The sequence below is a fragment of the Ictalurus punctatus genome, chromosome 1 (assembly GCF_001660625.3).
Source record: "Ictalurus punctatus breed USDA103 chromosome 1, Coco_2.0, whole genome shotgun sequence".
NCBI classification, from domain to species: domain Eukaryota; kingdom Metazoa; phylum Chordata; class Actinopteri; order Siluriformes; family Ictaluridae; genus Ictalurus; species Ictalurus punctatus.
The window spans coordinates 5,793,333-5,817,777 of NC_030416.2; the positions used below are offsets into that span (position 1 = coordinate 5,793,333).

General features: G+C 40.0%; 1 protein-coding gene across 2 annotated transcripts in view; it reads right to left on the bottom strand.

Moving 5' to 3' along the window:
• Positions 1 to 24,445, bottom strand: part of dnah5l (dynein, axonemal, heavy chain 5 like) — a 277,853-nt gene that overhangs the window by 67,754 nt on the left and 185,654 nt on the right. For both annotated transcript variants that reach the window (XM_047154071.2, XM_047154066.2), the window contains 10 exons: positions 22,207 to 22,536; positions 21,583 to 21,789; positions 21,156 to 21,398; positions 20,767 to 20,921; positions 19,828 to 20,492; positions 19,391 to 19,671; positions 17,082 to 17,297; positions 10,142 to 10,309; positions 9,950 to 10,054; positions 2,347 to 2,460 (listed from right to left, as the gene is read on the bottom strand). In XM_047154071.2, coding sequence (XP_047010027.1) covers positions 2,347 to 2,460; positions 9,950 to 10,054; positions 10,142 to 10,309; positions 17,082 to 17,297; positions 19,391 to 19,671; positions 19,828 to 20,492; positions 20,767 to 20,921; positions 21,156 to 21,398; positions 21,583 to 21,789; positions 22,207 to 22,536 — 2,484 coding nt within the window. The remainder of the gene's footprint in view (positions 1 to 2,346; positions 2,461 to 9,949; positions 10,055 to 10,141; positions 10,310 to 17,081; positions 17,298 to 19,390; positions 19,672 to 19,827; positions 20,493 to 20,766; positions 20,922 to 21,155; positions 21,399 to 21,582; positions 21,790 to 22,206; positions 22,537 to 24,445) is intronic.

A 24,445-nucleotide genomic window follows, 5' to 3' on the forward strand; every position in this document is an offset into this window, starting at 1 on the left:
AGCAAGAACAACATCTCGATGTTGAACCGGTGTTGAACCAGTTCCCTGAATTGTACTAGAATTAACCAGTCATCCAGTTAGTTTAGTACACAGATGCCCTGGAGTCACAATGGAGCCAGAATGACATCCATGCACTTTGTGAAAGTGCGAGGGGTAAAGCTAGCCCAAAGGGAAGAACCCAATATTGCTATGCGTTGCCTGCAAACGCAAACCTCAGGAACTTCCCATGACTGGACAATATTTCTATGTAGAAATATGCAGCTTTTAGATCTATCGTCACAAACCAGTACTCAAACTGAATCTGTGGAACGATAAGTTTGGGCATCAGCATCTTGAACCTGTATGTCCGAAGAGTACAGTTCAGATGATGCAGATCTAAAATTGGCTGCATACTTCTCTCTTTTTTGCGGGCCAGGAAATAACGGTGGTAAAAATCTCCTTCCCTCAGGAAACGGGGTACATGTTCTATGGCCCCTTTGTCCAAGAGGGCTCTTACTTCCTGTGCTAATGTTAGGCTCTGCTCTGTGGTGACTACTATGGTGACCACACCTCTGAACTGGGGGGTTGAGCTCTGAACTGGACCCAGTAACCCTTTTCTACGGTAAACCCATGGAAACACATTTGGCAGTAGTTTCCATGCTGCCAGATGGTCTTTTAGTGACATTAACATTTTGACATTCTATTGGAGGGAAAGCATCAGATTTTCGTTGCCCTGTGACAGCTCACTGACCAGAGAACACTGAAAACTTGGGACAGCCTTGGGTAGGGGAGGCCCTACAGTAGTACTGAGGGCTAACTGCCCTAACAACCTCATGTCCCCTATATGTGCCTCCACAGCCCCTCAGGACCGCTCCTCCTTTGTCTGCTTGGCCTTTATGACCATTCTTAGATCAGGCCTAGTACCAGACCGCGACTGTGGCCGCCTGGTTCCCCTGGCTGTCTGCAAGGGGAGGCGGGCTGCTGTACTCACCTTCTTGCACTGGCCCAGGCTCCACTCGTGGATGCCCGGCTGAACTCGACACAACAGGGAAGGAATTGGCTGAATTCCACCGTATGTCGAGCTCACTCAGCAGGTCTGCTTGATAGGAATGCAACACTGCCATTGTCTGCAGTGACCCACAAGCAAGACCACCTACTGCATAGGCCTTGCCCACCAACGCTATGGTGGCCTTACATGGCTTGGATGGCAAAGCCGGCCCCCCCTACATTACCTGCCGTCGATGGAGAGAGGTAACTCACAAGCGACTCCTCCACCTTCACCATAGTTAAATAGCCATGCCATTCATTCCCCACGATGGCCAAATAATCTGACATCGTGGGGTTATAAATACAGCTAATGCATGGCTTTCCCCCAGAAGCGTGATATTTTGTAATGTACTGCTGAAAAAAGGGGGAGTTTTCTGCTGTGTGAGGGATTTATTTTCACTGGGGAGAAAAAAGCTCATCCAGCCTTAGTAATCACTTCAAGCAGCTCTTTATATGCTGCTCTCAGTTTTTAGCACACCCTTCTGGCTCCTCGAAGTCAGAGAGGAATTATTATTATTTTTTAATTTTTTTGTGTGGGTTTTTTTTGGCTTTCCATAATGGAAAGGAGGAGTCGCGATGCGAGCTCCAAAATCAAGTGGAGAGCCGAACTCGGAAGACAGAGCAAGAGGTAGAGCAGCGCTCGTCTCCGGCTCTTCTTCCAGAACCATATGAGATCCCCATGACCTGAACCAACTAGCTGCCTTGGCAGTGGCTGGCCCAGATTCGCGAGGCTCTCAAACCCAACTCACTTCAGCCTACGAGGAGAGAGTGAGTCACGAGCGGAGCGAATTGTAAGGCGTTCACAATGCACACAGTCAGACCTCTCGAGGGTTTCCATGGTGTGCTCCATCCCTAGACAAAGTCACACAGAAAGTGTACAGTCCTCCCCGTGATGAAACAGGAGGAAGGTGTAACACACTTTCTGAATTCTCTCACTCATACTTTTCTCCCTATTTTTTTAAAGGGACAGAAAAGAAAAGAGCTTTTTCTTTTTTGTTTTTTTTGGAAAAGTTAGAGAGGAAATGAAGAGCCTTTTTGTGAGTGTTACACAAACGACTGACACGCAGTCTCCCTGCATATAATAAGATAAGTCTGACGGCATGGTTCACATATGTCGATAATACGTCGCCTGACCACGCCAGGCCTATAAATAGGCATGATGTTACACAAGCTTCAGATACCGGTCACGTGTGAGAGTGCTCCCCACAGCGTTCAGTTAACGCAACGTGGAGTTCCCGTTGAAAGGGAACAAGAGACTATTATAGAGCTGTTTAAAAAATAACAAGATGTATGTGTATGTATATGATTGTAAGGACCCACCTTTTCACCACCAAGTCCATCAATGAGTGCCACTGCACTGGACATTTTCCTGCGGCACCCTTCAGCATCATCCAACAACGATTGCTTCTCTCTCACTGCACCATCATAAAGTGCCTGTATTGTACAACATGAGAAAGAAGTGCAATTAAAATGATGCAAACTACTATTTCATTGAATTTTCTAAAAATAAAAGAAACGCACCACAATGAAAATAACAAGTATTATACAGTCATGTGAAAAAATTAAGTACGCCCTTAAAAAATTAAAACTGTTTTTGACATTTGGACAAGCAAATATTTGAAACAAAAACTTTGAAATGGCCTATTAATAAAGGTGATATACTTGAACAAAACCACAAGGAAAATTAGCTTTTTAAATCATTTATTCAATAGAATTATCAGTAGTTGTGATATTACTCTGTGGAAAATGTAAGTACAATCTTTGCCTCAGAAGCTAGTATTGCCTTTAGCAGAAATCCCTTTACCAGAAATAACTTAACTCCCTTTAGCAGAAATAACCACCAGGCTTGCTAGAATTTTTGACCACTCTTCCATGCAATATTCTTTCAGTTTCAAGATGTTTGAGATTTTTCTTCATGTACTGCCTGTTTCAAATCCCCCCCACAACATTTCAATGGGATTCAAATCCATTTCTTCTTTTTAAGCCATTCCTAGGTGGATTTGCTAGTGTGCTTAGGATCATTATCCTTTTTAAAGGTCCACTTTAGGTTTAACTTCAACTTTCGGACAGATGGCCTCACATTACCTTAAAACATTCTTTGGTATGATGCCGAATTCATAGTTGAATCAATGAATGCAAGCTTTCCAGTGCCCAAAGCAGCAAAGCAACGACAAACCATTACATTTGCACCACCATGCTTCATAGTTGGTATGAGGTGCTTTTCCCGGAAAGCTGTCTTGAGCAGCACCAAATATGTCTGCTGTGACTCTGGCCAAACAACTCTATCTTTGATTCATCTGTCCAGAGCACAAATAAGATAAGATAAGCAGCGTCAAGCAGGAAGCAGCGTCCTTCGAGCTAACGCTATTATATACATTCTTCTAATCTCTATACTTTAAAATTATTTACCTTACGTTATACAAATATAACTGACACTACTTCAGATAAAACAATCGTAACGTTGCGCTGTCGCTAAATTTGATCTGTTTTTACAAACATCTGCGACTAGCTTGTAGCCCGCTAGCATCACCTACCGCTAGCCTTGTTTACGTTTCACATTTCTCATTTACTGCTGTTTTGTTTAAAAAACAAACATCTCTGCTGTTTCTCCGGTTTTGAATGCAGATGAGGACTCGCTCGAGCTTCACATTGTGCTGTTGGAACTGGAGGATGTGGAGAAGCAGATCCGCGGCCTACCCGACAAGCAGGCCCAGCTGTTGGAGCGAAGAACTGCGCTAGAAACATCTTGTGCCTCTGCCTACACATACAAGGTAAGCACACAGCGTGGTATTTCCACTCCCAGCCCCTCTACGCCGTGTGTTTCTCTGTGCAGGGACCGTGCAACTATGACTTTCCCAGCCGAGGTCTCCGTCACGCCGGCACCAACACAACATGGGCCTTGGGTGAACCAGCGGCGGAAGGCGCGGGCTGGACCCCAGGCGAGGACCAACCAGGAACCGCTTCACCCCTCTCCGTCAGACCAGACCTAACGCTGTGATCGTCGGGGACTCCATTGTGCGGAATGTCCATGTAGTTTCATCTAAAGGTAAGGTGCACATACACTGTTTTTCTGGTGCTCGTGTCCTTGATGTCGCTGCGCAGGTATCCGGGATCCTGAAGGACGAGCGCATTGGAGCGGTTGTGCTGCACGCGGGGACGAACGACATCAGGCTACGGCAGACGGAGGTTCTGAAGAGGGACTTCTCCAGTCTGATCGAGACGGTACGAGGCAGATCACCCACCGCGAAGATCATCGTCTCTGGACCTCTTCCCACATACAGACGTGGAGCCGAAAAGTTCAGTAGACTTCTAGCTTTAAATGATTGGTTAGTTTCTTGGTGTAATGAGCAGAATCTGGTGTTTGTCAATAACTGGAATCTGTTCTGGGAGCGTCCTAGGTTGTTTTGTCCTGATGGCCTGCACCCCAGCAGCCTCGGTGCGGAACTGCTGTCTGACAACATCTCCAAGGAGCTACACTCCAAGTGACTGCCTAACATAAGTACATCTTCCGACAATAACAACGTTAATTATAATCAATGTTCAATTAATAGTCCAGCACCTGTACTACATAATATAGAGACTGTCTGTTCCCCAAGCTATGAAATTACAGAGAAAATCTCGCAAAGTCTGTCTTTGTAACCTAATTAACATAAAATTAAATCATATTGAATGCACAGCCAGCACTTTTAATCTGAAGCTAGGACTATTAAACATTAGATCTCTTGCGTCTAAGGCGCTTATTGTTAACGAAATCATTACTGATCAGGAATGTAATTTAATGTATTTAACGGAAACTTGGATTAAACCAAACAGGTACATAGCATTAAATGACGCCAGTCCTCATGAATACAGTTATGTACATCAGCCTCGTTCAACTGGTAGAGGAGGAGGTGTTGGTCTCATTCATAGTAAAAATCTAGTCGTCACACAAAAACCTAGTTATAAATTTAATTCTTTTGAAATTCTTTATACCGGTATAAGTTATATAGCCACAAAAAATAAGTCAATTCCTCTAATTATTATTTACAGACCCCCAGGGCCATATACTGAATTGCTTAGTGAATTTGCAGACTTTGTCTCAAACCTGGTTGTGTCTGTAGATAAAGCATTAATCGTCGGAGATTTTAATATTCATTTTGATAACCTGGAAGACCCTCTAAGAATAGCGGTTGTGTCCATCTTAGACTCAGTAGGGATTAATCAGAACGTAATCGGGCCTACTCATAATGGTGGTCACACTCTTGACCTGATACTAACATACGGATTAAGTATAGAAAATATTGTAATTTTTCTGCAGTCTGAAGTTGTCTCAGACCATTATCTTATCTCGTTCATAATACATATTGATCATAATATTTCCACCTCGCCTCGCTACCACGTAAAACGTACCTACACATCAGCTACTGCACCGAGCTTCATAAACAACCTCGCAGAAACATCAATTAGATTTGGATCACCGTCAGATCCGATAGAACTCGATCAGGCGACTGAAAGCTTGGAGTCAACACTCCGCTACACGCTAGATAGAGTGGCTCCACTCAAAAGAAAAATAATTAGAGAGAAAAAATTAGCACCCTGGTATAACGATCAAACGCGTACCATAAAACAGACAACTCGACAATTAGAACGAAAATGGCGTCAAACCAAACTGGTGATATTCCAAACAGCATGGAAGGTGAGCCTACTGAAATATAGAAAATCTCTTGGCGATGCTAGAAAAATCTATTTCTCCACCTTAATAGGAGATAACAAAAACAATTCTAGATTCCTATTCAACACGGTAGCAAAATTAACTAGGAATAAAACCACTACAGAGAGAAACACTCAATCAGTACATAGCAGTGAAGATTTCATGAAATTTTTCATTGATAAGGTTGAAAATATTAGATGTGAAATACAGGCCATTAAATTAAAACTGGACAGTACTGTAACAAACCCATTACATGACAATGTAGCAATATCAGATCAATGTTTAGAGTGTTTTGCTCCGCTTAGAGAGACCGAACTAGCTACATTAATCTCCTCTGCCACTTCATCAACTTGCATACTAGATCCTGTACTTACATGTTTCTTTAAACAGATTTGTCCAGGAGTAATTGAACCACTTTTAAATATAATCAATTCTTCCCTTAGCACTGGCTATGTACCTAAATCACTTAAATTAGCAGTTATTAAACCCTTGATTAAAAAACCTGACCCTGACCCCTCTCAACTGTCCAGCTAGAGACCTATATCAAATCTTCCTTTCCTCTCTAAGATTTTAGAAAAGGTTGTAGCAAAGCAGTTATGCTCGTTCTTAAATAGGAATAACATTCATGAAATGTATCAGTCAGGATTTAGACTTCATCATAGCACAGATACAGCGTTAGTTAAAGTAGTAAATGACCCACTACTGGCCTCTGATCAGGGTTGTGTCTCGCTGCTTGTGTTACTCGACCTTAGTGCAGCTTTTGATACTATAGATCATACTATTCTCCTCGATAGATTAGAAAATGTTGTTGGCATTAAGGGAACAGTCCTCTCCTGGCTCAGGTCTTATCTGACCGATTGTTATCAGTTCGTAGATGTAAATGAAGACTTCTCCACGCATACTGAGGTTACCTTTGGAGTTCCACAGGGTTCTGTTTTAGGCCCACTGCTTTTTACTTTATATATGCTACCCCTAGGACAAATTATTCGTAAGCATGGAATTAGCTTCCACTGTTCTGCTGATGATACACAGTTGTATGTTTCAGCGAAGCCAGAGGACAGACAGAAGCTTAGTAAGATTGAGGATTGTGTAAAGGACATTAGACGTTGGATGTTAACTAACTTCCTTTTACTTAATTCTGATAAAACAGAAATACTATTATTAGGATCACGTGTAGCTAGAAATAATCTTTCTGATCACATGGTTACTCTGGATGGACTTTCTGTTTCAACATGTAGAGTAGTTAAAGACCTTGAAGTGATTATTGACTCCAGCCTATCATTTGATGCTCATGTAGATAATATTACTAGGATAGCCTTCTTTCATCTCAGAAATATTTCTAAGATAAGAAATATATTGTCACTACATGATGCAGAAATACTAGTTCATGCTTTCATCACCTCTAGATTAGATTACTGTAATGCCTTACTGTCTGGATGTTCCAGTAGGAATATAAACAAACTCCAGTTAGTCCAGAATGCAGCTGCTAGCGTCCTAACTAGAACTAGAAGATACGACCATATTACACCAATATTATCAATACTGCATTGGCTCCCAGTGGAATCCCGCATTAACTATAAAATACTTTTATTCGCATATAAAGCACTAAACGGTCTCGCGCCACAATATCTAAGCGACCTTTTGGTTTTCTATGATCCGCCACACCTACTTAGATCAAAAGATGCAGGCTATTTGACGGTACCTCAAAGAGTGAAGGCTACAGCAGGGGGGAGAGCTTTCACTTATAGAGCCCCACTGTTATGGAACAGTCTTCCTATTAGTGTTCGGGACTCAGACACAGTCTCAGTGTTTAAGTCTAGGCGTAAAACGTATTTGTTTACTCAAGCCTACCCTGACTAGACTTTCTATTATACTAATTCCCAGTCCTAATAATCTTTTCTCTCCCTCTCTCCTTCTGCCGAGCCACACACGATTTTATGGAGATACTAGAGATCCAGATCCTTTCTGCCTCTGGATGGAGCTCAAATCTTCTCCAATTCCAGACTGCTGGGACTATGGCTGCTCCTAAGGCCATACAGACTTCATATAAGTCAATAATGAACTTTTTCACAATATCTGTTGTTACCCTGAAGAGGATGGGTTCCCTTCTGAGTCTGGTTCCTCTCAAGGTTTCTTCCTCTTAAAACATCTTAGGGAGTTTTTCCTTGCCACCATCACCACTCAGTGGCTTGCACAGTTAGGATAAATTCGCACCTTTAATATCTGTATACTGTGTTGATATTTCTGTAAAGCTGCATTGAGACATTGTCTATTGTAAAAAGCGCTATACAAATAAAATTGAATTGAATTGAATTGAATTATTCCAAAAGGCTTGGTCTTTGCCTACATGCTCAGTGGCAAACTGTAGTCTTATAAAGGCTTTTTCCTGGCATAGCTCTCATGCAGGTCAAATTTGTGCAAACTGTTTTTTCCTTACAGTGGAATGATGCATTTAAAATAATTTGGATATCTTTTTAAATCCCTTGACAGACTCCACAACCTTTTTTCTGAAGGTCTTACAGAACTCTTTAGATCTTGGCATAATGACACCACACAATTCACTAGCAAAGGGAACACCAGACACAAGATGTGAGAGGTGTAAATAACATCTGGATTTGAAGGTGTGATAACTGTAAGAGTGTACTTACTTTTTCTATGAAAATGACTTCAAAATGTAAATTTTACATCATTTAATAGAGTGTAACACCATTATTAATAGGCACGGTTTCAAAGAAGATCAAATTTTTGCTTGTCCAAGTATGTCAAAAAAGCCAACAATTTCCATGGGGTGTACTTATTTTTCACTTGTACACACACTGATCAGTCATAACATTAATACCACTGACAGGTGAAGAGAATAACTTTGATTACTTCACTAGAGTGACACCTGTCAAGGGGTGGTATATATTAGGCAGCAAGTGAACAGTCGATTCTCGACGTTGATGCGTTGGAAGCAGGAAAAATGGGCAAGCATAAGGATCTGCGCAACTTTGACAAGTGCGAAATTGTGATGGCTAGATGATTGGTTGCATCTCAAAATGGCATGTCTTACAAAAAATGTGGTCCGGGGAAGGATAACCAGTGAACTGGCGACAAGGTCATAGGAGCCCAAGACTCACTGATGCATGTGGGGAGTGAAGGCTAAGCCTGTCTGGTCCGAACACACAGAAGAGCTACTATAGCAAAAAATGCTGAAAAAGTTCATGCTGGCTATGACAGAAAGGTGTCAGAACACAGTGCATCACAGCACAGTAGCTGAACCAATCAGAGTGCTGATGCTAACCCTTGTCCACTGCCAAAAATACCTACAATGGGCATGAGAGCATCAGAATTGGACCATGGAGCAATGGAAGAAGGTGGCCTGGTCTGATGAATCATGTTTTCTTTTATATAATTTGCATGGCTGGTTGCGTGTGCATTGCTTACCTGGTGAAGAAATGGCACCAGAGATAGCACTATTTGAAGAAGGCAAGCTGGTGGAGGAAGTGTGATGCTCTGGGCAATGTTCTGCTGGAAAACCTTGGGGTCCTGGCATTCGTATGAATGCTAATTTCATACGTACCACCAATCTAAACATTGCAGACCAAGTGCATCACTTCATGGCAATGGTATTCCCTAATGGCAGTGGCCTCTTTTAGCAGGATAATGCACCCTGCCACAATGCAAAAATTGTTCAGGAATGGTTTGTGGAAAATGACAGAGTTCAAGGTGTTGACTTGACCTCCAAATTCCCCAGATCTCAATCAAATCAGGCATCTGTGGGATGTGCTGGACAAACATGTCCGGTCCATGCAGGCCCCACACCGCAACTTACAGATTTAAAGGCTCTGCTGCTAACGTCTTGGTGCCAGATACCACAGCACACCACGCCTCGACAGGTCAGAGCTGTACAAGGGGGACCTACACAACATTAGGTAGGTGGTTTCAATGTTATGGCTGATCCGTGTGACTTTTCCCTTTATCTCAAGAAATTACAATAAGTGTTTTGACATAATACAGTACATTCACAAGGGGGTGCTTTCAGTGCTTTTCAGTGCTTTCAGAAATCTAGCTTTGAAACTGGTAAAGTAAAACAAAAAAAACCTATATCACCAGCGCTGCTCTTCGTTCATCAATTTTCCCAAATAAAATGTAAAAATTTTGTAAAAACATGAAACATATATATATATATATATATATATATATATATATATATATATATATATATATATATATACAATCAATCTGACCCACCTGTGCTTCGTCCAGTTCTTTCTGTTTTTCATCTAACTGTTCTTGTGCGCTGAACAGTTCATTCTGAGCCACAGCGAGTCGGGCCTCCTGTAACTTTAAGTTAGCCTGGGATAGACAGTTTAAGTGGTGACTGCATTAATTGTAGGCTAATTTGAAGTGCTTTTTAAAATGCAGGCAATAAAAGACCATTACCTTCAAAGGCAAGACTTCTCTATTAATGCTAAAGAAGTCAACCATAGCCTCAGTCCAGGAGCAAAGTCCAGCCACATTGCCACAGATCCGCTTAGCTGCCTCCAGATTATAATCATCCATACTCAGATAAGGCACAAGAAGCTCAACAACCTCCTCTGTAATTGTGTCCTTTTTAGTGAAACACAAGAAACAGTCAGAATATTTCATGGGATTATTATTTAAGAAACCTTTAGTGTGAATATTAAGTGAACCAATAAAGCAAAGTAAGTAGTATTCTCAATATTTTGGCAACATCATTACCATGCTCCCTCTACATTTATTATTTTTCCTTCACTAGTAGAAGTTTTATCATTAAGAAATCTATAATATCTGCTTGATAGGGAAGATCTGACGTAAAATAAAATAAAACAAAATTAAATTAAATTAAATTACATTTAAAAAGACCCTGTAAAGCATTAATGAGGAAAGAGAATAGCTGTCTCAGGTCAGGCCAGTAGCACCTTTCCTGAACATTTCCAGGTAAATCAAAATTCAGCAGCTGCTCTGGCTGCCAAATAAAAAAGCATACTGATATAATAAAATACTACTACTGATACCCATCCATTTTCTGTACCACTTATCCTACAGAGTCATGCGGGAGCGTGGAGCCTATCCCAGGGAACTACAACTCATGTCTTTGGACTGGGAGAGGATACCGGAGAACTCCACACACACAGGGCACATGCAGGATTTGAACCTCTAACTCCCATGGTGCGAGGCAAAAGTGCTAACCACTAAATTTAAGTTGTTAAGTTATAGCTAGGCCTGACAAAGTTACTTTTTGTACTATTATCTACTTAACTGCATGGGGATCACCAGACTTGGGCCATAACCCTGAATCTTTTCTCTGTTACTGTTGAGTTCTCCTTGCCACATCATTGTCTTGTTATTGTTTTGCTAGTTTTTGATTCTTGTCCTCCTTTTGCTTGGTTGCTTAGAGAGTGTTTGTTTAATAAAGAATACCTCCACCTGCATTTGCATCTGCCTCTGAATCATTACAAAATGCAAAAACCAGCAGGCTCAGTTGTAGTGGGCTACACTTCTCCAACATATCACAGTGCTAGTTTGCAGAAGAAATCACTATTCTCTCTCTCACACACTCTCTCTCCATATATATACACAGTAAATATATATAGCACATTATTCCAAAAGACCTGTTCTTTGCCTATTTGTTCATTGGCAAATTGTATTCTTATAAAGGCTTTTTCCACACCTCCCATGCAGGTCAAATTTGTACAATCTCTTTCTGATTGTAGAAGCATGCACTTGGACACCAACAGTTGCAAGACTTACCAGAAGGTTTTAAATCTGCACCATTTATAAATTATTTTCCTTACAGTGGAATGATTTATTGATAATAATTTGAAGATCTTTTTAAATGCCTTGAAAGACTCCTAGGCATCCACAACTTTTTTTCTGAAGGCCTTACAGAACTCTTGGCATGATGACATCACACACCTTAATAGCAAAGGGAACACCAGTCACTAGATGTGAGAGGTTTATATAACACCTGCACTCCCTGAGCAGGTTCTAATAACTGGCACCCAATCTTGAACACCTGATTCTAATTTTATGGATTTGAAGGTGTGATAAATGTAGGGGTGCTCTAATGCTGCCTCTGTAGTATATCTCCATAAAGAAGACAGCACTTGCAACAACAGACTGGTTCTACACCACTCAAGAAATTTGTCTACCAGGTCCCTATATTCCTCGTCTTGTTTATCCCTGATGAACCCAACCACCACAGAGTCATCTGAGAATTTCTGCAGGTGACAGAGGTCGGACTTGTACTGGAGGCCTGCGGTGTACAGGCTGAAGAGGAGACAGGATGGCACATCCCACATAGCTGGTTTGCAGAACCTTTCAGTACCCTGTGACTGATTCCATCAGAGCCTGCAGCCTTGCCCTATTTTAGCCTCCTTAGCTGTATTAGATGTATGGGGCTAGGGGTGGAAGTTCTCTTTAGGAGTTAGGGAAGTTGGCTGTAGGGTTCTGTGGGATTCTTTAGTAGTGAAAGGAACACACTTTCTGTATGCACTAACACTACCATCTTGGATAGAGCCAAGATGGCAGTGCGATAACACTCAGTGGACACTTATGGTCCAAAAATATGTTGCTACAGTATATTACACGTAACCCATTCAAACTAGGACACTTTTCCTGAGATGTGCATCAGAAACAGTAGTGAATGTCTACCATTGCCAATTCCTACTGAATATTGGATAACATAGCACAGGAAAAAGAAACAATAGACTGTAAGAATATATGTAAGCTATATGACCTCAGGCTGTGTCATGAACCAGACCTCGAGACCGCTGCATTGCCTGATGCCATGTTCATTGAAGTGGAAGTGTGGCAAGCAAGTTGGAATCCATGCTAGTCTAAATGCTAACCCTAGGCACCTGAATTTATTTGATTTTCTATGCATTTTTTGCATATTAGAATAAAATCCGTATTCCATGATATGCAGTTTCTAAATATTTATACATTTATATGTAGCCTATATGTGCCCTGCGATGGACTGGCACCCTGTCCAGGGTGTACCCCACCTTGAGCCCCATGCCTCCTGGGATAGGCTCCAGGTTCCCCATGACCTTGAAGGATAAGCCGTATAAAAAATGGATGGATGGATGGATGGATGGATGGATGGATGTAGCCTATGTTTTTTTATATACACAGTCCCCTCTGAAAGCATTGGAATGGCAAATGAGCTACTCAAAAGATGTTAATCTATTAAATATCAATGCTTTTCTTGACTTAACTATTACTTAGATAATTGTTTATATATGCATTCATGTTTTAGTAAATCATGTCATCTTTGTATTAATATGTCTGGTTTACTGTACTGAAAATTGTACTAAGAATGTTTTTTAGATTTTCCTATAAGGCCTTTAGCATTTATGAAGCTATATTCCAAATCAGTGCAAAAGTTGTAATATTGAAATGCAAAATTTGCATGGTAATGCTAAAGTAGGCCATAAGCATAACATCTACACATCCTGAGATTTTCTGAGCTAGTGATACAGGGGTAAAACATTTTAAAAAGATAAATACGGCTCTGCTAACCGGAAGTTGGTATGTGTAATGGTTTCATGGTTGCTAAATAACTCCCACTGTTCATTTAGTAAAACCAAAACTGTATTACCGAATTATAAAAACATGTGCAATGAACAAATGTTTGTATTTGTTTTATAAATTAATTAAATGATTGTAATAACTGTAATGTCCAACCAGGTTGAAGACATTTTTTTTTACCCTAAATCATCCAGAGTATTTAGATACAGTCCTCTCCAAAACTACAGGAACGGAAAGGCCAATTCAATTCTTTTTGCTATAGTCTGGAGACAGATGTGTATGAAAAGAGAGTTTAGAATTTCAGCCTTTATGTCCTGGTATTTACATGTAGATGTGTGAAATGACAAAATATAGCACATTTTGTATCAGCCCACCCAATTTGTAGGCAAGCAAAAATATTGGAACTGTCAGGTAACTGACAGGCGTTTCTTGTTATCCAGGTGTGTCCTGTTAGATTTCTTGTTTAAACAATAAATAGCTCTGAACATCTACTCTTGGTTTCAGTTTCAGTTTCACCTGTAAAGAAATCATTTGTTATTAAAAAGGATAAGCCAAAATGAAGACCAGAAAGCTGTCTATGGGAGAAAAGCCATTTTGAAGGGAATCTCAATCCACGGCATCACACAAACATTGCAACAGACATTGAATGGGTCAGCCAAGGAAAACAGTAACAGTTGATGACAAAAAATTGTGAGAGCTGTGAAGAAAACCCCAAAAACAACAGTCAGTGACATCAACAACCTCCACAGGGCAGGGGTGTAGTTATCACAATCCACTATTTGAAGAAGACTTCAAGACCAGAAATATAAAGACAGAAAGCACTCATCAGCAGTCCGAATCAGAAAGCCAGATTGGAACATAATACAGAGATGAGCCACAAAAGTTCTTAGATACAAAGAAGTGATGGAAAGACCAAAGTGTGGAGAAAGAAAGGATCTGCTCATGATCCAAAACATACAAGCTCATCTGTGAACCAAGGCAGAGGTAATGTCATGGCTTAGGCTTACAAGGCTGTGTCATGTTATGGAGGCGAAGGTGGATGCAAATGTGGACTTTTATTTAGAGTAGTGCAAAATAAATGGCTAACAAAGTAAATAAACCTGAAACAATAAAACAAAGGTAGAAAAAGCAATGTGGTGTGGATGAACAAATAGAACATGTGACGTGGTCATGGGACATGCAGTGGCTGATGGGTACTGTAGATTGGTGCCTCTTAGGTGCTAACCTGACAGAATACATCCCACCACCCCCATCCCCCTCATGGAGCAAGCAGGAGACAAGACATCCTCTCTCAGGTTATGAGATGAAGTGATCTCTGGATATCTGAGGGGCGATGTTCTGCCCTAAGCAAGACGGGGAGCGACATCCTCCATGAAGCAAGAGGGGGGAGCGATGTCTTCCATGAAGCAAGAAGGGGGAGCAATTTATGGCATGAAGCAGAGAGGAGGAGTGACATTTTCAGTGGAGCAAGGAGACAGAATGACATCCTTCATGGAGCAGGGAGATAGAGTGATGTCCTCAGCTGAGCAGGAAGGCAGCACAATGACCTCAGCCAAGCAGGGAGGCAGAGTGATGTCTTAGCAGAGTAGAACGGTTTTAGTTGGGTCAAGATTGCCATGCCCCCACAAAAAAATTTGGAGAGGGTGCATGGCATCAAGCCGTTGCTGAGTGGCCCTGACCCAAGCTCCCTGGTAGGAAAGCAATATACAGATGCAATGCAACAGCAACAGAAGCTTGATAAACACATACAGAAAAACTAGAACTTAAATAGTGTAGCTAATTAACGTGAAAGAAGAAACAGGTGTGCATGAATAAATAGGACATGGGAAGTGGTCATGTGACGTGCAGTGGCTGATGGGTAGTGTAGTTTGGTGCCTCTTATGTGCTAATCTGTCGGGCTACTTCTGGAACAGGCTAACTACTCTTTATTGATGATGTAATGCATGATGGTTGCAGCCAAATCAATTCAGAAGTTTACAGGAATATTTTGTCTGGCAATTTACAGAGAAATGCATCCAAATTAATCGGGAAGAATTTTATCATACAGTAAGACAATGATCCAAAACACACTCTCAACTCTACAAAGGACTGTGGGGGGGGGGGGGGGGGGTTACAGTGCATCTGGAAAGTATTCACAGTGCTGCACTTTTTCCACATTTTGTTATGTTACAGCCTCATTACAAAATGGATTAAATTCATTGAATTTACCACAGGTAAATCAAGTTGTAGACTCCAATCAAGTTGTAGAAACATCTCAGGGATGATCAGTGGAAACAGGATGCACCTGAGCTCAATTTTGAGTGCCATGGCAAAGGCTGTGAATACTTATGTACATGTGCTTTTTTTTGTTTTTTATTTTTAATACATTTGCAAAGATTTCAAACAAACTTCTTTCACGTTGTCATTATGGGGTATTGTTTGTAGAATTTTGAGGAAAATAATGAATTGAATCCATTTTGGAATAAGGCTGTAACATAACAAAATGTGGGAAAAGTGAAGCGCTGTGAATACTTTCCAGATGCACTGTATGTCATGACAGGACAAAAAAGGATGTGACATGGAAAAAAATGGAGGATTGAGTATAGCTTTCAGGTGTATAGATAGCTAATTAACATACAGATACTCTGTTCATAGAGTGTATTTACTATTAGTACAACCTGAAACTATAACCCAAATTCCAAAAAGTTATCTGATGCTGTGTAAAATGTAAATGAAAACAGAATGCAATGATTTGCAAATCTCATAAACCCATATGTTATTTACAATATAACATAGAAAACATATAAAATGTTTAAACTGAGGGAATGTATAATTTTAAGGGAAAAATAAGAACATTTCGAATTTGATGGCCATAACATGTCTCAAAAAAGTTGGTCAGAGATGCAGGTTTTTTAACTGAGCACTGATAAAAAGCTGAATGGTCCCTCTCCTCTTTAGTCTTCTTTAGTTTAAAGGGTACGACTTCCATGGTTTCCAAAAAGAAATTCAAATTTCAATTCGTGTGACCAGAGAAGAGTTTTCCACTTTGATTCAGTCCATTTTAAATGAACTTGGCCCATAGAAGACGGCAGTGTTTCTGGATCAGGTTCACATATGGCTTCTTCTTTGCATGATAGAGCTTTAACCAGCATTTGTGGATGGCATGGCGAAATGTGTTCACAGAGAATGAGTTCTGGAGGTGTTTCTGAGCTCTTACAGAGATTTCCATTACAGAATCATGCCTGCTTTTAATGCAGTGCTGCCTGAGGGCACGAAGATCACGGCCATGCTATATTGATTTTCACCCTTGTCCCTTGCCCACAGAGATTTCTCCGGATTCTCTGAATATATTGATGATATTATGTACTGTATTTGGTGATATATTTATAGTCTTCTCAATTTTACTTTGAGAAATTCTGAAATTGTTCCACAAATTGTAGATGCAGTTTTTCGCAGCTTGGTGAACCTCTTGGTGAACTTCTGAAAGACTCTGCCTCTCTAAGATACTCTTTTTATACCCAATCATATTACTGACCTTTTGCCAATTAACCTCCAGCTGTTTCTTTTTAGTAACACTTACTTTTCCAGCTTTTTCTTGCCCATGTCCAAACTTTCTTGAGACGTGTTGTGGCCAAATTCAAAATTACCTTAAACATTTGATATGTTTTCTGTGTGAATAATTGTGAATAATATATGGGTTCATGAGATTTGAAAATCATTGCATTGTTTTTATTTACATTTTACACAGCGTCCCAACTTATTTTGGAATTGGGATTGTATATAGTATATTTTTAATTTGAGTGACCAAATAATGTTTTTGAACACAACCCTCAGTGTGCAAACCGACCTTATTAAAATTGAGAAGCATGCTGAGAAAGGCTGAGTTGTTCATGAGTTTGAGGGCTTCAGTCCAAGATGGTCTGAGACAGGGCCTCTCAGTGTCCATGGTGACAGTATCAATCCGGCGCTGAAACAGCAGCAGCACGCAGTCCATGATTCGCATGATCAGATGTGGAGGCTTCCCCAATTTACGCACTGTTGCAATGTCTGCCGGCTTTATTGTCTGACAACAGTAAGTAAAACATGTGACTAAACAAATTAAACTCATCCTAACTCATAGGATACATTCATAACTTTACCAGAGAGAACTGGTAAAACATTCTCCTTTACTAAACAAAGTGTAATTAAATGCGTAAATGTTATTTGCTGTATTATTTTAATTACTATCTGGTAACGTTCAATTGTAAAGAAGCTGACAATTTGTTAGGACAATTATAAGTAGTCAGCTGTGCAAGCTCACAGTACAGCTCTTAATATACCACACTTTCTTTCTTTCTTGATCTTTGAAGAAATAAAAATAAAAACACTGTTCTCTGTGCTCATCAGTTTTACTGCAATTTACAGGAGTTGGAGGTGGTGTAAGAATTAATTAGATGGAGTATACAATCCAAAACTTAATTTTGATAGACACCTCAGGTTCAAACAAAATGAGCACAGTATTTTCAAGACCAGAAGACAGATCAAAGATTAGTCCATTTGATTTCAATTAAATTAAATTTTAACTATCTAATGCTTATAACAATGGACATTGTCACAAAGCAGCTTTACAAAAAGTCTGTGCATAAAAAAATGTAAAATAAATTTATCAGATAAATTTGTCAGATAATCAGACAGGAGTCAAACATTGAAATCATCTATTGTACATTTGCTGCTTTGTGACAAAATACATTGTTAAAAACACTATATAATTAAAACTGAACCGAATTTATTTGAATATATTCTAGGAACAGAACGAGTATAAAAACAGAGGAAAATGTCTCCAGAATTACTTTTGCATCTACACTGAAAATGCATCTTTTAAAATCTGTTATCCAAAGTGGATACATTTGAAAAGGTTGTTTTTGCATTTTAGTGTGAATATGGGAATACAGTCGTGCCTGAAAGTTTGTGATTCTAAAGTTTATAATTTTCTATATTTCTGCATAAATATGACAAGATTCATGTAAAGATTTTCAGACACATCCTAAACATAGACAATGATAACCCAATTAAACAAATGAGACAAAAATATGGGGGAGTGTCAAAAGTATGTGAACGTCTTGGATTAGCAGGTCATTTGTGTCATGGTTTGGCCCTGTTTTGTGGCATTTGGGGCAGGATCGCTTATTGATGGAACAGTGAATTCTGAATTACACCGGCGAAAAGGAAAAGTGAAATATCAGGAAAGTGAAATAGCAGGAAAATGTTAGGACATCTGTTAATGAACAGAATCTCAAGAGAATGTGGGTCATGCAGCAAGACAATGACCCCAAGCACACAAGTCATTCTACCAAAGCATGCTTAAAGAAGAATAAAAATGTTTTGGAATAACTAAGTCAAAGTCCTGACCTTAATCCAGTATAAATATTGTGGAAAGACCTGAAGCAAGCAGGTCATGTGAGGAAACCCCCCAACATCCCAGAGTTGAAGCTGTTTTATACTGAGGAATGAGCTAAAATTCCTCGAAGCCAACATGCAGGAACGATGAACAGTTACCAGAAATTAGTTGCTGCACAAGGTCACACCAGATACTGAAAGCAAAGGTTCATATACTTTTACTATTCACAGATATGTAATATTGGATAATTTTCCTCAATAAATAAATGATCAAGTATAATAGTTTTGTCTCATTTGTTTAATTGGGTTCTCTTTATCTACTGTTAGGACTGGTGTGAAAATGTGACGATGTTTCAGGTCATATTTATGCAGAAATATAGAAAATTCTAAAGGTTTCACAAACTTTCAAGCACCACTGTGGTCTTTTTAAAGTGCTGACATATGATTGACATGTTATCTCCATGCTCCCAGATGCAGACAAGATAATGTATTTTAATTTTATGATTGCTTTGTATAGACTACAAGTGATGTTATTTACACATCACTGCAGCATCAAAACAAAAGGTTTAAATGAGGTAGATATCATGGGTCATACAATGCATAGTATGCTGTTTTTTATTTATTTTTTTGTGTTTAATTGTGGAGGAAACTTTAAATGTATAACAAATAATATGTAGTGTGCTGTCATATATTATTTGTTTAGACACCATTAAATTATAGTGAAATTATTCATCCTCTGTTCCTTTTTTGCCAGGTCAATGCTCCCATTCAATCACTTACTTGCAGTGCAGCCTCTGCAGCATCTAAGGCAGGTTTTGCAGCTTCCAGTTTTGCCTCAGCTATTTTTTTATCCCCAGCTATTTCATCCACAATAGCTTGGGCCTTGTCCTTTACTTTCTGTACCTGGGTCTTAACCTTCTCAGCTGCTTGTGCTTTGACAGTCACCTCTTGTAGGACTACATCTGCTTTATGAGATGCCACTTCTAGCTCCTGTTCTTTCACAGCCAAGACATTGGAAAGTTGGCAAATAGCTTGCTCTGCTTCCATTAACCTATCAAGACCTGCAGTAGATATTTGAGTATTTTAACCATTTAATAGTAAACATTTTCTCAGTTATAATAATAATAGGTACACTTATTCATTCAGCTACTTATACTATCAAAACCAGGTGCTTATATTTTTTCTGTAATTTATCAATTTTACACAGAAATGCATACCTGTGTTCATCCGTTTTGCCAGCATTCCCACATTTGAAATCTTCCCATGGTAAATGCTCTGGTATCCTTTAATAAAAGACAAGTATGATTTGGGTGTTACGTAGGTCTGCCGTCTGTAGCGTTGAAAATACTCAATACAGATCTGTGCCACCAAATCCTGAAATGTTCCCATTGTGCTGATCACATTTTTTTTCACGTTCTCAGAACACTGAAAAGGATAGCTGGCCAGGAAATGCTGAGCCACAGCTACCAAAGCATCTTTTGGCCATCTTTGGAACCAGTCCACAGTGCATCCGGAGATCAGACCAGGGAACCGCATAGCACGAGAACGAAGTTTCTCCCCAACAGGAGAGAAACAAAGAATGATATGGAGGTTACTGCGTACTCTATATAGAAAGTAGTTGTACAAGTTGTCAGTGGTCAGTGGACTGCGAGGATGGTGATTCTTCATGAAGGGGATCAGATACTGAGTGATTTCATCAACTTCATCTCGAGCAAACAGATTGGAGACCTCACCACAGGCCACAACATTATTCATGTATTCAAGAAAGGACTCATCCTTAATGTCACTGTCAGTAAAGATAAAGGTAACACCCTTGCCTTCCACTCCGGCAATTCTGTACAAGGTCTTCAGGTCCTCCATGAGATTACTCACATTGTAGGTTCTGTACAGAATTAGGAAATTGTAAATATTTATCACGCTTGTATATTTTACCTCATTTGTCACATTATATTGCATATATATGAAAAGTATTTATTGTTGTGTATATTCATGATAATGATGTGCTGATCTTCACATGCTTGCTCAACATCTGCAGTCTACTGAATAAGTATCAAAGATTAATTAGGTATCAAAGAAAAGGGTATCTGAAATTGTTATGTAAATGTTTTTTAAATAAATTTTAGATAATTAAAAAAAAAAATTATACAAATGCTTACCGTGTGAGGGTAATCTGGAAGCTCTGATAACCAGCGATAAAGGAGGCCAATCGTGTGAGACTCTGCTTTCCTGATCCTCCCACACCTACTAACAGAGCATTGCCTTGAGGAGTGCGAATTATGCGTGATATCTTCACTAGGTGAATCATTGCATCCTATTCAGACAGGAAGAATGATTGAAGATATGAAAGATTGTTATCACCAGTATATATAATAATAATTTAGTTAAGAACAACAAAATTATTAGATAAGATAGGAGATTTACACACAGATACACATTTCATAAGTGATAACTGGGGGAAAACAACGAGATAGAGGGGGGGAAAGCATTTTAATTTCTTCCTTGACAGGTGGCATTATTGAAAAAAAAAGCCTCACTTCAAACTGACCTTAAAGAAGACTAGGTCCATTGGAGCACCTCTCATAGACTCATTGTACTGTTGCAAAAACAGAGCAAGGCGCTCTGACAGGGCTGAGAAGGAGGGAACAGGTTCATATATCTTTGGAATCAAAGCCTCAGTGTCTTCAGGTTCATCTCCCATCATCTCAGGAGCATCTCTAAGGAAATCCACAAAATATTCTTCCCACAGTCTTTGCTCCAATGAACCTGGTCCATGGTCTTCTACCACAATCTGAACATTCCAGAGATGACAAATCATACTTGCATATTGCTACCATATCAATGAAGCAAAACTGTTAAAGTTAGTTTCACCAAAAAATTCAGACAAAACATTAATCCAGAGCATACAAAATGAAAAGGAGCAAAGTAGTAAATATTTTAACCCAAAATAGATAAAATGTATAAATATAACCTACCCTTTCCAAAATGCTGTCAAAGATCTCCCTATCATTCTGATCAATGAAGCGGTCTGCTATAACTCGTGTGCACTCATGGCGGAAGAGAGAGAGTAAGAGCTCTTGTTCTTTGCACACTTCTGCTCTTATAGTCAGTATACCTTGCCATATTCTACTCAGGTCCCGTAAATTAAAGATATAGTGGAACTTTGCAGGAGATGGCAATATCTAAAAAGAGTGATTTAATCAGTGGTACAGAATAAATGTGTATTTATTTTCTATATGTATAATATGTTCATTTTTATAGTTGAAATATACATTCTTAAAAAATAATTGGTACATTTTAAGAAAAACAAAACAGAAATTTGTATTGTACAAGATTGAAGTGAAGTAAAAAAAAAAAAGGCGGCAAACATATATTTTAGTTATTTAAATGTTTAAATGTTTTGCTGGTAGCCAATCAAATTCTGATGCGAGAAAAAAATGTATTGGCTCAAAAAAATAAATTAAATAAAACTCCTATGTTCAAACTATTCTTTGATATATCATTAATGCATATGCTTAGCAAACAAGTGGTATGGAAATACAACTGATGGAGTACATCAATAAAAAACAAACAAACAAACAAACTATTCTTTGTGTCACCTTGGTTTTAACAGTTTGCCACACTTTTCTTATAGTGGGGACAAGTGCTGTAGCAAGGAAGCATACTCTCTCTGTAAAACCCCTTTCTGGGCAGAAATATCCAGATGCCAGTGTGTGGAAGATCTTATCTATAGAGGAGTTGGATGGAAGAGTACAGTTGAACACACAGAATTGGCGCTTAAGACGCTGAGGGATGTCATTGCGCCCCCCTCCAGGATGGCTCATAGCTGCTATTAGCTGCAGATCCACTACACTGATGAACGTTCCAGGCCGCTCCAGACTGTAAAAGCCTCCCTGCTCCATCAGTTGACGGACTATTTCATTAGTGATCTGAGGGAAGCGCACAAAAATTAAAAATATCTAATGAATACATAGCATCTGAAAACATTTATTTGATAAAATATTCACTATATCTGGAAAAGTACATTTGGAGCTTTGATTCTTTTTAATTCTAGTTTCTGAGATGATTTGTAACTGGTGAATTCTGCATTGTGACTCGTTGACTTCTGAATACTTGTTTGGACTTTTTTAGAGATGTATCGGCCTATAATCGGTTTCGGCTGATAAAGGCAATTTTTCACACTATCGGCCATTGGCTGATAGTTTAAAAACATCCGATGATCAGGGCCGATTATATCCTGTCAATCAAAAGAGGGTGGAAAAACACATTGAATTTGTGCTGTGTGTAAAGAAGATGTCTCTTGTGTGGGATTGGGTGACAATGACGACAAAACTGCAGTTTGCAAGCTTTGCACTGCTAATATTTTACACCGTATGCTGCAGCAGAGCAGAGCGTATTTTTTCGGCTTTTACACGACTTTTACACAACGTTGCAGCAGTGAGTCTAATTTTTTTTTTGTTGCCACGCTGCTCATGCTGAATTAAAGCGCCAGTACACTGTTGAAAGATTTAAATGAAGATGACTTGACAAAAAAAGGTATATATTGCACAGAAAAATATATTTGTAGAGTAGTATGTTTCATATACAGTTAATGTTAATATGAGTTAATATCATAAAAAAAAAGTTTATATTGTATATTACCAGTTTGTTGTTCAATGATAAAGTAGAAGTGCTTTTGTTTGTGGTGAGTGAATGTGAGCCTAACAGGAGGTTATTTTTAGAATTCAGTCAATGTTAATATGAATTAATAACATTCCATATTCAAAAGGCCTGAGAAGAACTTGGTTGTTCGTGACGTCGGCTTCGACCTGGGACAGGAACTTGGCATGAGCAGAGCTTGGGTTGGCCTTCTCTTCGACCTGGGACAGGAATTTGGAGCGAGCAGAGCTTGGGTTGGCCGCCTCTTCGACCTGGGACAGTAACGTCTCTTGGGAGGCTGTCTCTTTGACCTCGGACAGGAACTTGGAATGAGAGGCCGTCTCTTCGACCTCAGAATGAAACTTGGCTTGAGAGACCATCTCTTCAACCTGGGACAGGAACTTGGTGTGAGCAGAGCTTGGGTTGGCCATCTCTTCGACCTGGGACAGTAACGTGTCTTGGGAGGGCGTCTCTTCGACCTAGGACAGGAACTTGGTGTGAGCAGAGCTTGGGTTGGCCGTCTCTTCGACCTCGGACAAGAACTTGGCTTGAGAGGTCGCCTCTTCGACCTCGGACATGAACTTGACTTTATGTTGGAGCTCTGGAGCTGAGACCTCCTCATGAGTATCAGGCTGAAACTCTGGGGCTGAGGTCACCTCGTTGACTTCTGGTTGGAGCTCGGCAGGTGAGACCACCTTGTAGGTCTCGAGCTGGAGCTCTGAGGTCGCCACGTTGACCTCCCGCTGGAGCTCGGCAGGTGAGACCACCTCATGGGTCTCAGGTTTGAGCTCTGGGGATGCTCTCTTGTGGAGCCGTTTGTGAGTATGCCAGCTGCTCCTGAAGCATCCCTGAGAGCAGAAATATGATCCCTGGATCCCACATCTCCTGCATGTGGGACACATTTTTGCAGCAGCCCTCGGCCATGCAGGTCGGTGTCACCTCCACCACTGCCCTGTCGACCAGAGCCTGATGCTGAGCTGTGGAGGCTGCCCTGTCAATCCACTCGTAATAGGTGTGGAATGGCAGGTCAGACTTGTTCATCACACTGACTCCCCTCAGTTGATTCAGGTCCTTGCTCTGCCCTGGATGCACAAACTCCTCCAAGAATAGTTACGCAAACTGCGTTACATTATGGAGGGCACTGGACCCAGTCACGGGCCGGGCCATAAAATGGGACACCATGAACCCAAGCTACAGTCT